Source organism: Drosophila suzukii, chromosome 2L (genome assembly GCF_043229965.1).
Source record: "Drosophila suzukii chromosome 2L, CBGP_Dsuzu_IsoJpt1.0, whole genome shotgun sequence".
In the NCBI taxonomy this organism is placed as follows: Eukaryota; Metazoa; Arthropoda; class Insecta; order Diptera; family Drosophilidae; genus Drosophila; species Drosophila suzukii.
In genome coordinates, this window is record NC_092080.1 from 4,505,001 (window position 1) to 4,518,523 (window position 13,523).

Below are 13,523 nucleotides of genomic sequence, written 5' to 3' on the forward strand. Positions count from 1 at the left end.
AGTGCACAACGCAAAGCGGAAAGCGGACTGCGGTTTCGAATTTAGCTGTTGTTTCGATTGTCGCGTGTGCCATTGGAAACCGAAAACCCTAGAAATAGAGTACTAACTACCTAAAAAAAAAACAACGCTAACCAAATTGCTAGATCACTGGCCGCGTCAAGCCGCAAAAAGTGCAATAAATTAGAAAATTTGTTTACGGCCGAAACGTGCGGCGGCGACAAAATGTAAATGCTCAGGCAAAAGTGAAGTTTCTCAAAGTGCTCAAAAGTGTTCTCAGCCCCGAAAATAAATCCAAATGTAAATATCTTTTATATATTGAAAGGAAAAAGAAAGATAATTTCATAACAAAGTGTTTGCAGCCAGGCGAAGCGAAGATATTGTGTTTTCTTGAGTTATTACCTCTGGAGATCTCACCCATCTCCAAAACTCATTTCTAACAGTAAAAGTTGCTTATGTCACGACGCACACACACGTACACACGTACATACGAACCTGCGTTCAAACCCTATTTAGTTGACCAATCTGGCAACGCTGGGGAGCCGAGTAAAGTTGTTTAACTTGTTTCTTTTTGGCGTGCCACAGCAGTTTTTCTGCTTTTTTGCTTTCGTGCTTATCTTTTGCGCATTTTCTAACAGCCCCCCCTGTCACCTGCCACCCCCCTCTGAAATTCATTATTTCTTCTGCCCATTTGCTTAATTAACTTGTCGAAAAAGCACACACTAAATACAACAAACTCCGATGGGAAAGAACTCCTCAAAGGTTTATTTTGAGTTTATGGTCTTCTATTGTGTTGTTTCTTATTTTTGACTTATCCATACTGATGGGCATTAATCAATGGATGTAAATTTGGAACTTACGCACGTGTAACGATTTCGATATTTCGTTTTTACACTATAAATAATCTTAGCATGGCCCTTTGTTTTCTATTTTTTGTATAAGGTTACAAAAATAACTATTCAGCAAGGGCTTAAATAATTAGTTATTCTCAGAACTAACTAATTATAAATCAGTATCTTAATGGTGTACTTTTACAGAGCTATTTTTCATTTTTTAACGGTTACTTAGGTTTGTTAAATATAATAAAACAATACAATGGCGTACTTTCTTTACTTAGAATACCCAGTTTTTATGAGCTCTACCCATGGGTATTCCATCTCACTCTCTTCCTTTCACTCCTCCCTTTCACACCAGACCAATTAGCAAAGCGAGGGCGCCTCCGATCCTAACGAACTTCAATTTCAAAGTCGTTTTATGGCTCTGAAAACCTGAGAATTATCCTAAGCAGGTAGCCGAAATAGCCCATCCCGCAATCCACTCCACTGTTGTGTAATTCAATATTGTTCTTGTGGATATTGGTATATTTCCCAAAACAGGATCTTCCAAACAGCTCTTTTTTTTGTTTCGTTCCTCGTTTGCTTTTCGATTGAGTCTTGGGTTTTGGGTTTAGGTCACTTTGCTTCAACGAGAATTTGTTAGCCGTTCGTTGTTTATTTTTACGTTGTTATTTTGTTGTCTCTTGTGAGGCCAGCACGTTCAGGCAAATGCTTAAATACTTAAGCCTGCTTATCACGTAACCCAGCTCAGAAATAACCCGTGGAAAGCCATGGAATAACACTACCGACTTAAAACCGAAAGCCGAACGTCGGCATCAGGCACTCACTCAATATTGGAGATATTTCATGGGAGTGGTCATAAAGGAAGTATCAATCTTCCATCGGTTTTGATGGTTACTTCATAACAGATCGTAATTGTCTTTTCTGATGATCCTTTGTATTGAAGTTGTAGTACTGTTTCTGATTTTTGTTTCAATAGTTACAAAAATTATTACTAGAAGACTTAGATCATTGTGAAACCAATATATTAATAACAAAAGTTTTAAAACCTAACACTAAATTAAGTTTAAACTAATATTATAATTTAGTAAACTATTTAGCTTGGTTATAAATACAACTAAGTACTTTAAATACCCAGAAGCGATAAAAATAGTCATAAACTTCCAGTTCCCAATAATTGTCACGGAATGCAAATAACGAAGTTCTATGAGTCATAGCTCTAGAATATTGGAAAACTGCCTTATCTTACAATAACATCTCAACTTCGCTGCCTTGTCATTGTTTTTCTCGCAATGTTTTCCAGTAACAGGGGTACGTCCCTACCCATTTCTTGAGTGCATTTCCCAACTTACACGATATATGCCCTTACACATTTCCCTCAACTCAATTTCTCAATTGGCTTATCAGTTTGGCTCTTATCGCCTTGCATTTGGTTGATCGCAGGGCCATTAAAAAAATTACAAAGGGCAGCACTAAAAGTGCCGTTTCAAATTTCAATAGAAATCAATTCAAGTCGTCTACTCGTGTTTTCTCAGCTTTCTTGAAGCTTTTGTTTATATGTAGCAAACATTTTCTACCCATCTCCGCTTCCATCTTTTCACTTCATGGTGTTCTCTTCATGGGAAGAGGGTCCATAAAAAATAATAAAAATAACAAACCCAAAAGCCATTAAAAGGTAGCTTGAAATTGTCATTAAAAACTGAGAAATAAGCCGAACAAAAGGCCTGAAAAAAAAAACGGGTAGAGTGAAAGATATAAAATCCCCTACATGGCGAGGCATTAAATTTGTAACTCCAAAATGTAACTACCGAGTCATAAATGTTTGGATTACAAATATTTTGATGGCAGCCGATTAAACAAGGCGGGAGGTTTACTTTTAAGCGTCTCTCGAGTGTGTGGATAATTCTTGGTAAATGCGATTGGCATCTCTAACCTCTCCATAAAAGTAAACAAAACAAACGAAGCAAAATGTTCTTAGCAAATGAGCAAACAGTAAAATCCTCGTGTTCAAAATGATAATAAAAGTCTAGACTTAAATAATTGATGGGATGGAAGATTTTTCAATATTTTATAATATTTTTTTTGGTTCTTTAAAGTTTATTATAAAACTAATTAGTTAAAAATGATAATATCTTTTTCTCTATACATATTAAAAGACGATATTTTATAATCAGAGGAGGAGTTATAATATTTTTTATTTTATTTTAAGAATATTAATGGTTCTTTAAAGTTCATAATGAAACTAACTAGTTGATTGGATGAAAACAATATGAAAAGGAATTCCATTATCCCATTAATCAAAAGACTTAATAGTTATCATATTTATATAAAATATTTTCGTCAGACTTAAACGTTTCCTTGTTAAGATATACCTACTTATAGAGATCCTTCTACTATTCGTTGACCTCAGCTGTGTGGCATGTGTTTATGTGTGGCAGGTACCTAAGAGAGTTATTCATTGTCCATGTTAATTATCGGCTGGAAAAATGTATGTTTTCCACTCTCAAACAGGCCAAACCACTTGTGTGGTTGCTTGGCTCAATTTATAATGCAAACCAGGTTTAAAATCGAAGGATCCTCCGCCTAACTAACGGTTTTGTGGCAGTACACACATACTGACTGAGATAGTTAGCCACACAGATACAGATACAGCTGCAGATACAGATACGAAAAGGTAGTTTTCGGATGGGATGCCTCTTCGAAGGTTGCAAATAAAAATCGGAAACAAGTTTTTCGCCCCATCTCTCTCTGTCTTTTAAGCCTTTTTCTGTAGGCAGCTCTCTTTGAAACTGGTTAAAAAATAAAAAACTCTTTTGCGTATTGCGAAAGCCTGCACTTAGTTTTTTCCCCCTTTTTTTTTTGTGATTTTTCAGTACCGTTAGCAATTTGCCAAAAATAAATTGGCCCAAAGATTCAATTGCAATTTGCTGGCTTTGCTGTTTTGCGGCTGTGCCTGTTCATAAAAATTGCATTTTATGGGATACCCAAAAGCAGCGGGTCAAGGTCAGCTACGTGCCATTTTATTTGCCGACTTTTTAACACCATCGTGTAGTAAACCCCAAAAAAAAAAAAACCCCAAGAAGTCGCGGAGCACAACAGAGGAGGGAAAATGAAAACATGACAAGCGAAAGCTATAGCTTCTTGACCGCTTTAAATTATTTGGCGGATTTGCTTTGTTCACGCTCCTCGAGTTGTTGGATTTTTGGATCTTTTTTTTTTTTCCAAGCGGCTTTAGCATTTACCTTTCGGAATCAGGTCAAAGCGGTTGCTTTCTTTCACTTTGCCACGCCCCAAACGGTTTATTTTGTATTTCGTATTCGGTATTATTTTGGCAGCGCTTTCCTTTCGCTCGGGGCCAGCATCTTAACTCTTTTTTCTGATTTTTGCAGGGTTAGGCAAGGTCAATGAGACGTTCGTATGTCAACGCTTTTTACGTAGTCATTTCCTTTTTTTTAATTTAGTTTACGACGGGTAAAAGTTGAACTGTTTTTCTCGTTTTTGTGTCAACACTCGCATGCAATTAAAGTTGAGGCTTTAATAGACGGTTGTGTAAGGCGTGAAAATTTCACTTTTCCCAATTCGACACGAGTTCCAAGCCCGAGATTTGTAGCACTTTGAAACTAGAAAATCATCCTGCTTAAAACTCTGATTCAATCAAATATAAACGATGCCATTGTTTTCATATTTCCCACGACTTTTCATCAAGCTCTTAACTTTAGTTTTCTCAAATAAACTATTCTGCTGCCCTTGGGGTTTGAACTTAAACTGGGTGTTTATAGTATAAGCAGTTTTAATATACATGAATTAGCCAAGATACTTTTTTTTCAATATCTATAGAGGTAATACCATAATACCACTTTATTTCTCGGTTGAGTTACATATCATGTTACACTACATTAATTTTTTTAATATCTATAAAGATAAATACCATTAATTTCTCGGTAAAGTAATATATCATGTGGCTTGGTCTGCACCCCTTTTTCATTTATATTCATGGCAACACTATTTTGACCCATTCCAAAATAATTTCCGTCCACACCTGATCACTTCGATATCGGTTTAACTGTTTATCAAGCCTCTACCAATCAGTCTGTAAATAGACTTCAATTTTAATACAGGGCCACGCCCTTTATGCGTAAACCACCAGCCGAGAGCATCGTTAATCATTTTGAAAGTTCATTAGATTTAGTGTGTTTGTTCCACTGAATTAAGGAACCAAATAGGCTACGAAAAAAACCAAACTGGAAATTGATGTTAATTATGTTGCCAACAGTTGCTACTATAAAATAAAAAATGAGACATCCAAGTGTTACAGTAGAGCTCAATGAACTGCGCCTAGGTCTTCTCTGCCCACGGCTATAGATTTAGATTGTTGTCTAAGAGTTTGTTTTTTTTTGTACATCACTGGGTGCGTTTTCAAGGTTTTTACTTGCCATCCATATAGTATTTCCATTTTGTAGGCAAATGAAAACTGTTCTATTTCGTTTAAGGCCTCATAAATCAATTTCGGTCCTAAAGATTGGATCCGTCATTAGCTTCTACCGCACAAAAATGATTATTAATCTTGCAATGCTTCGGCTTCACTCGAACAATTACAATGCGAAAATCAATGAAGCTGATGATGATTGTCGATAATGATGGGGGCAACCTCAACCGACTTTGGCTGCAGCATCATTAGCATTTGCAGCAGGCTAACCCCGATTGTTTAGGAGCTTTTTTCCCCCCTTCATCTTAACTGCAATCTGTGCCAAGCATTTTTAAGGAAATTCTTATACTCATCTTGAGGAATTTAAAGCGAATAAAAGATATTAAAAAACGAGACACGTTTGATGTTCTTCAAACAAAGCATAAATCAAATGCAAAATGTGTGTGACTTATGGAGAGTTTCATGTGTCCGAGGTAGTTAAAAGCATGCCTCCAAATATTTATATTCAATTGCCAAAACAGGAATTGAAATTTCGTCGGTTTCCTCGGTTGAATATCTTGTTGTTTTGATTGATTGTTTCAATGGTCCGAAATGTTTTTGGTTTTTTTTTGGCAATTAAAGCATCTATTCCATGAATTTAATGGACTTTAAGTAGTTTGGTGGTTTGCTTCCGCAAACTTTGTACTTGAGCAGAGGCTCATTAAGTTGTGTATACCGTATGTGACTTACAAAAATGCAATTACAAATCACAAATCGCTTTGAATGGCTGCAAAAACCGCTTGCCCAACTCAACTTTAATGACCCACAACGCGTCCATGATTAAACAAATCTATTTCTCCCCCCGCCAGCAGTAAAAATTCAATTGAAATAGGGGAAAAAATAGAAATAAAATTTGAAAACGCGTCCGTTCTCAAATGATTCCCTGCGTGAGTTTGGCCGAAACGAGCGTCATTGGCAACATGAAGGAGCGGGTCAAGGAAATGAAAGTGTTCGGCTGCCGGCTGAACTTCTGGAACCACATAGGTCACAGCCTGACCAGTTCCAAAACCAAAGAAGGTAAATATCTAGCCCAAAATAGGGTTTACACAAGTGTTTAACCCGCCTTAAATCTACTATCAAAATAAAAAACAAGTGTTTTGTGCCCAAAATGACAAACCATCTTAAAAACTAAGTCTAATATTTATTTTTAGAGTCATACTATTATACACTGTTTACACTGGTAAATATCTAGCCTTAAAAGGGGACTAATAGACTTGACACAAGTGATTAACCCGTCTTTAATACACCATCAAAATTAAATAAAGTGTTTCGTGATCAAAATATTTTATAACAAACACCTTTAGAATTATGCCGAATATTTACTATTTAATACATCTTATAACAAAAATTTCTGTGTCTTATTACATGTTTGCATTGGTAAATAACAAGCCTTAAAAAGGGGTTTAATAGACTTAGCACAGGTGGTATAACCAAAACAATCAGGTGTTTTGTGCTTAAAATAATTTATGACAAACCATCTTAAGAATTATGTACCATATTTATTACTTGAGACAACTTATAATAAACTTTTATGTGTCTTAGTTAATGTTTACATTGGCAAACATGAGGAGAAGAACCATAAAGTAAAAACGGCTATAAATAGTATTTAATTTGGCTGTGGATATAGCTTTAAAAAAATTATACAGGTTCTTGCTGTTAGATTCTAAAATAAACAAGACAGCACAAAGATAAGCTTAACCAAACAAGTAAACTAAAGAGAATTTATTTTAGCAAGAGATATAAATATACAAAATCCTAGTAAAGTGCATGTCATGCTTACAAGAAACTAAATTTGTTAGGCAAAATAACTTGAAATGATGTATGTATCTTCGATCAAATATTTGTCAAATGTATCTGTAGTACAATCAGACATCAGTTTGAATTTTACTTGCCTTTCAAGTACTTTTCCAAAAGGGGTTTCAATTTCTAAAAATATATTTTACTGATAAGAAAACTTCATGGTTCGTTGTTTGTTTATTTCCACCCGACAGTTTTCACAGCGCCAACAAAAGAATTTCAATCTTATGCAGACAAACCCTACGTCAATGCAAAGAGTACATCAGTTACGTAAATGTATTTCAGCGGAAACATTTCTGGAGCCTTTGCCATGCCATTTGTAAATACGAAACCATCTGATAGGGGATCCATAAACCAATTCTGATCTGTATTGCCGCATTGCATGCAAAGCGAAAGCTTAAATCTTCTAGAAGATGACGTCGAGTCATCCCGCAGAGGCGTCGCTGGCGAAGATTGCCTTCCAAAGAGGCAGTAACTCGAATCTTGCACTGAAAAAAATATACGGGTTTTAAGAAAGTGACTAGAAACTTTGTTTTGGGAGGTACTTGTTTTAGATTACCATCAAAAACTGTTTTAGGATTGATTAATGTTCGAAATCTTAGGAACTCATAAACTGTTAAGACCTTACAAGTTTTAAGATCTAACAAATTTTTAGACTGCAAATCTTACATACTTACAAATCTTAAGGCTTTACAAATCTTAAAACTACAAATCTTAAGACTGCAAATCTTAAGACTACAAATCTAAAGACAAATCATTTAGTTTTATTTAAATTTTTGATAACTCAGAATATTTTGTATTGACTTTATATCATGAAGAAAAACGATTGGATCTTAATAAAAATCATAAAATAATAATTGTAAAGTTAGGATTATGTAATAGCTTACCATCTAAGAATGTAATATTGCTTATTTGTGAAGTTTTTTAGATTGTAGTTAATTTTTGGAGACAGATATGTATCTTTAAGAACCCTATTTTCGCAGTGTCTTTCGCCAAGCCAGCATTTAGCGACAGTCTGCCGATGCGATCGGGGCTGCCCGCTCTTGGATCTCCGCTCCCTGACAATTATCATGATTATATGGCCATGGCTCGGATGGCAGGCGGTTATTAGATGATCGTCAGCAATGCAGCCGGCAGAGGAGCCTACATAAGAACATATGACAGCAGCTGGGCGAGACGATGCCAGGCACACGATAAAGAAAGCCAGAAAAAAAAGAGCGAAGAATCGAGAGGAGAATCAAGGGGAGCTGAAGAGACATGGCAATTGCATAATTGAAATCAATTAGCAGTCGTCGGGCAAGCCCAGAAGAAAAACCTGAAGACGACAGATCCCAGAGATCCATCCATCCATCCATCCATCCATCCAGTTGCAATAAAACCGAAAGTGCCAGGCTGGGAAGAATTGTAGATTCTTCGGTTGTGTAGATTCTCTACAGGCAGCAAAGAGGCATCAATGCCAATCGAAAAGTCTGTTTTTGCATAGTAATTTCAGGCTAGAGACGAAGATTGAAAGCTGCTCCATCATGCCAGTTTCCCAGTCTCCAAGACCCCCCTTTTATAACCCATTTTATCCATCATCTTTATATAGCACGCCCCACTTGGAGAGCTTTGTGCGCTTTTTTTTCTCACTAGACTTTCAGTTTTTTACTTTGTGCTCATTTCGCTTTGTTTTCTTTTTGGCTGATTGGCATGCCAAAGTTGACAATAAAATTATTGCATTGTTGTTGCTGCTGTTGCTGCCTATTTATGGCCTTTACTTAACAACGACCACAAAAATTTGCAATTTGCATTTGCAATTTGAGCCAAAGCACAAGCCATTGGCAGCTTCTGTCTCCCTCTGTCTTTCACAGCCACTTGTTGACTGTCGAGCGGTTTCGGTGCTTTAAAGTTGACCAAACCAATTGACCAGAAACATTCAATTTATTTTCCAGTTGCTGTTTTTTCGTATGTACGATATCATGTGCATGTCAAGCTGCGTTTTTAACGCGTTTTCAGGGGGTATTATAATGAGTATTCGTGTTTTTTCTACAATTTAGGGGGTGTTTTGCGGGTTGTTAGATGGTTTTTTGAAATATATATATTATATTTAATAATAGGAGTTCAGGTTTTGTGCAAGAACCAGCTTTTTAGACACGTTAGATTGATTACAAATTAAAAGAAAATTTATTTAAATTCCACTATGATTTTTATAAACCATTTTCCTAACCCATAAAATATGGCAAACGATTACAAATAGAACCCATCTCAAAAAATACCTAAAAATGACTTTTAAAGATCTCAATAACTTAGCTAATTTTACAGGTAATCAACCTATTCTACCCCCCATTTTTTTTTAGAATTTCCACACATTAGTTTGCTAACAAAATATAAATAACGTGTGATTGCCATGACGTCAAATGACTAAGTTCGTGTCGCAATGCAAAATCACAGCAAACTTGACGCAGTTGCTAATTCTTAAGGCGGCACACCTGTCACAAATCGAAAATTTAGATCTAAGTCAAGTTTCTCTAGAATTCAGCACTATGATCGATATTAAAACAAAAGATTGGGATATACCCCAATGGCGTGTATGAATTCCGATACCATTTCCAAACCGAAATAGCCTTCGCTGGATTCGGAATTCAGTAAAATTGTCTTAAAACGAAACCGAAAACAGAAACAGAAACCCCAGAGACGCAAATCTTGGGAACCGGCAATGGCACGTTCAGGTTAACTCGGCTCAACTCAACTCAACTCAAGTCGAGTTAAGTTAAGTTAAGTTAAGTTAACTTGGGCAGTCGCCAAACCAGTTGGCGAGTCAAATCAGTTGCAAAAAAAGCGTATTTAAATATTATTGTAAATTGTCTTTGGCCCGACAAAGCAATCGGTGACTCTTCACGAGACCATGGGGTCTCATTTTGCTTCTGGGCACGAATCTACATACATACGTGCATTACTGCACCTGGGTAGGTAAAGCTATAAGCTATACATAGATCTCCATTCTTGGTTCGGTAGTTCTGTAGTTCTTTAGTTCTTCAGTTCTGTTGCCAAGCTAAATCTTTGAAGATCTTACCATCCGGCTAACCACTTTTATTGTAAATTCAATTTGCATCTCGATGCGAAGCATAAAGTTATTGACGTCAGACGTCTTGCCTGAAAATGGAAAAATGTCTTTCATGTTAAAAATGACAACAAATAAAAAACCCAAAAAAATAAACCATACAAAATCAAGGTCACAGAGCAGCTCAAAAGTTGCTTATCAACTTTATGATGTTGGTTTTTTGAAGATTTCTCGTTGTCATAAATACAATTTCCATCTGCCTGTGGTCTCCGGTCGCCTAAATGGTTTAATTAAAAATGCATAAAAAATGCAAGCTGCGGGCAGAAATTAACCAGAAAACCCAAAAATAATATATACTCCAAAAAATATGTATATCAAGCATATCAAGCAACGCCCGCTTTATTTTCGACGTCATTTTTCATATGCAAATTGGTTCGATTGATTTCGCTTTGTCCACGACTATTTCTTCCTTTGTTCGGGGTTTGTTTTATATTGTGTTAATTGGAGACATAAAACCCCACAGGGGGGTGTGGTAAATTTTTAGAGGCGGTTGCTAATCCCAAGAGCTTTATTCGCCTTTCGAAAGTGATTTAAGGCTGTGAAGTCAATCGCCTGGGGATGTAGTTTTTCAAATGAAATTTTACTGGTGTTTATATTTGTGTGAATTTGGGAAGGTGCATAATGAAAATCTAATAACCAAGCTATAAATACGACCCAAAACAGGAATTTATAAGACATTTGAAGATTAGAAAACCATTATATAAGAAATATGAATAGATTATATGCCAATTTTGAAGATGTTTTTTATGTCAAAACATAAAAGGTGTCAGAATAGAATCGGTGTTTTATCATATATAGCTAAACTTATCAAATTATTAATCACCTCATATAGAACTTATTTTTCACTAGGTCTTATAACTCGCTTAAAAGTACTTATATCATATTGTATCATCAATTCGTAACTATAATATAGTATTATTATATGGTAGTTTTTTGGAAAAAGCAAAGACTTGTCAGACACGAATAGGTAAATTATCATATAATATAAAGCTAAATTAATCGAATTATTGACCACCTAGTAGATACATCTTTTTTGCCTCTATCTTATAAGTTATTTAATACTTATATCATAAGTATTATCATAACAAACGATTTGTATAAAATCCCCGTCAATATCATGTAATATTGTAAGGTGCTGAGATTCAGTAGCTTTTGCTGTCAGATTCTACCAGCACCTAACTAAAGAATGTGAGTGATTGACTAATAAAAACATATTCAATTACAACCCACTGAAACCCACTTCCGTCTGGCTGTAATTGAATGCCAGAATGCAAAACCAAATCGAATGCATAATTCAGTGCATTCCCATCTATAAATTGGCCATGCAATTTACAGTTTGGCTAAAGCAATTAATCAAGCGGTATAAAGTTATTGGGAGATAGGAAAAACACCCACTGGAAAATCGATGAGATAATCGCGAGAAACATTTCAATCAACTTGGCAAACTTTGTGCTGTCATTTCAGTAAAATACGAAATACTTGGAAAGTGATTAGAATTCAGCAGATACTCTCGAATTGATGCAATGTTTTTATATTCACGGCGCATGCCCTCAAATGTTATTAACCCACATTTGCATAAACAAATAACAAAAAAACAGAGACGCGGCCACGATTACAATTTGTTGTTTGTCTTTTTGCCGTTTCCTGTTTGAATATTATTGTTGTTATTACCGTTTTGTTATTGTTTCTTGGCGCTGGTGTCGCTGACTGCACAATTTTTCAAACAATTTGCGTGTAATTATTTGTTTTCTTTGCCGCATGCAACTTGCCAATTAGTTAACAATTTTTCACACGCTTTTTTATGAGCCTCGGATGTAAACATTTAACCTTAATTATTTTGTTTTCTGTGACGTGCGTTTCGTGGTTGTAAGATTATTGACAATTGCACTTCTTGGGGATAAGGGAATTATATTTGGGAACCATGTGTATTTTATAAAATCATGTAAAAAAAACTACGATTTCTACATATTTTTTCTCTGGGTAAATAGTAGTAGTAGTTAATAGTAGTAAACCGTAGTAACAGAAATAGTAGTAGTATTAAATAGTAGTAGTAGTAAATAGTAATAGAAGTTAATAGTTGTAAATAGCAGTAACAGAAATAGTACTAGTAGTAAATAGTAGTAGTAGTAAATAGTAGTAGTAGTAGTAAATAGTAGTAGTAGTAAATAGTAGTAGTAGTAAATAGTAGTAGTAGTAAATAGTAGTAAATAGTAGATTATTCTTAACAGTAATTTAGTTATTTAATAGTAGTTAACTTATTTTATTTGAAGCAACCATTTATCAAGTCATGTCTTCCCTTTTTCTATTAAAGTTTTTCCTAGTTTCTTTGCACTTTTACAAACTCATTTGTTAAAGGCGCTAAATGATCTTTGAGCAAGTAATCTTTAGGCTTGTGGCAGCTGCCTTTCTTCTCTACCATGATAAACATCTTTTTCTTTGTTACAAACTGTTTTTTTCCCATTTCAAAATACGATTGCATTGTGGCCACAAGTGCTATTTCAAAGATACTGTTGCCTACTTTCAGGCAGGATGAAAAAACGCATAGAAATGGGGCCAAACCTAATGAAAGTTTAGGATGCTAGTTTACCATCATTATTTAAGATAAATAGCTCGACAAACTTGAAGATTTTATTTAGATTGTTTTAAAATATTATTTTATTAACTAAAATTAATAAATTTAAATGAAGGTTTAACAATTGACTTAAATAATATTTACTATTTAAATTTAAAGTATAGATTTGTTCAGTTATTAAGCTTTGTAAATTTAAATATTAACTTAAATAATATTTAAATGTAAATTATAGACCATTTCAGCTATAAAACATTAAAAATTAAATATTTTGGTAAATTTTTACCAATAGCAATATTGAAAATACTGAATTTATTTGACTCAAATTATATTTACCATTTAAATTGAAGTATAATTAATACTTATATCTTAGTAAACATTCAAAATTTATATATATGGGTATATATTTTTAATATTTCGATAGCAACATGTTGCTAGCGTGTTAGCAACTTTTGTTGCTTAGTTTTTATATTTATTGGCACACACACAATCACCTGTGCAGGTGTGCAGACATCGCCCGTCTCGCTCCCACCTGCTGGTTTTCCCGCCTGTTGCTTCATCTTCGCCAAGAAGAAACAACAAAAGAAACTACGCTTTTTTCGGTCTTCTTTTCTGCGGCTTTTTCTTCGTTTTTCCACACACTTTGCTATTATACAAGTGAGTTTCTCGTGTTTTTTGTTTTTTGTTCTCCGAAAACTTAAACGTGCAAGCAAAAGTTCAAAAGTTTTGTTTCGTTTCATTGATGTAATTGTTGCAATC

The 13,523-nt window shown here is 34.9% G+C and overlaps 1 protein-coding gene across 3 annotated transcripts in view; it reads left to right on the plus strand.

Moving 5' to 3' along the window:
• Nucleotides 1–13,523, plus strand: part of Btk (tyrosine-protein kinase Btk29A) — a 63,667-nt gene that overhangs the window by 41,203 nt on the left and 8,941 nt on the right. Inside the window, exons 1-2 of one of the 3 annotated variants that reach the window (XM_017087275.4) lie at nt 1–297; nt 6,108–6,315. The exon at nt 1–297 is cut by the window's left edge and continues 22 nt beyond it. The exons of 1 other annotated variant lie outside the window; for it this stretch is intronic. In XM_017087275.4, the coding sequence (XP_016942764.1) occupies nt 6,174–6,315 (142 nt within the window). In that variant the 5' untranslated portion in view covers nt 1–297; nt 6,108–6,173. The remainder of the gene's footprint in view (nt 298–6,107; nt 6,316–13,523) is intronic. One more of the 3 variants, XM_017087280.4, reaches the window with a different exon arrangement.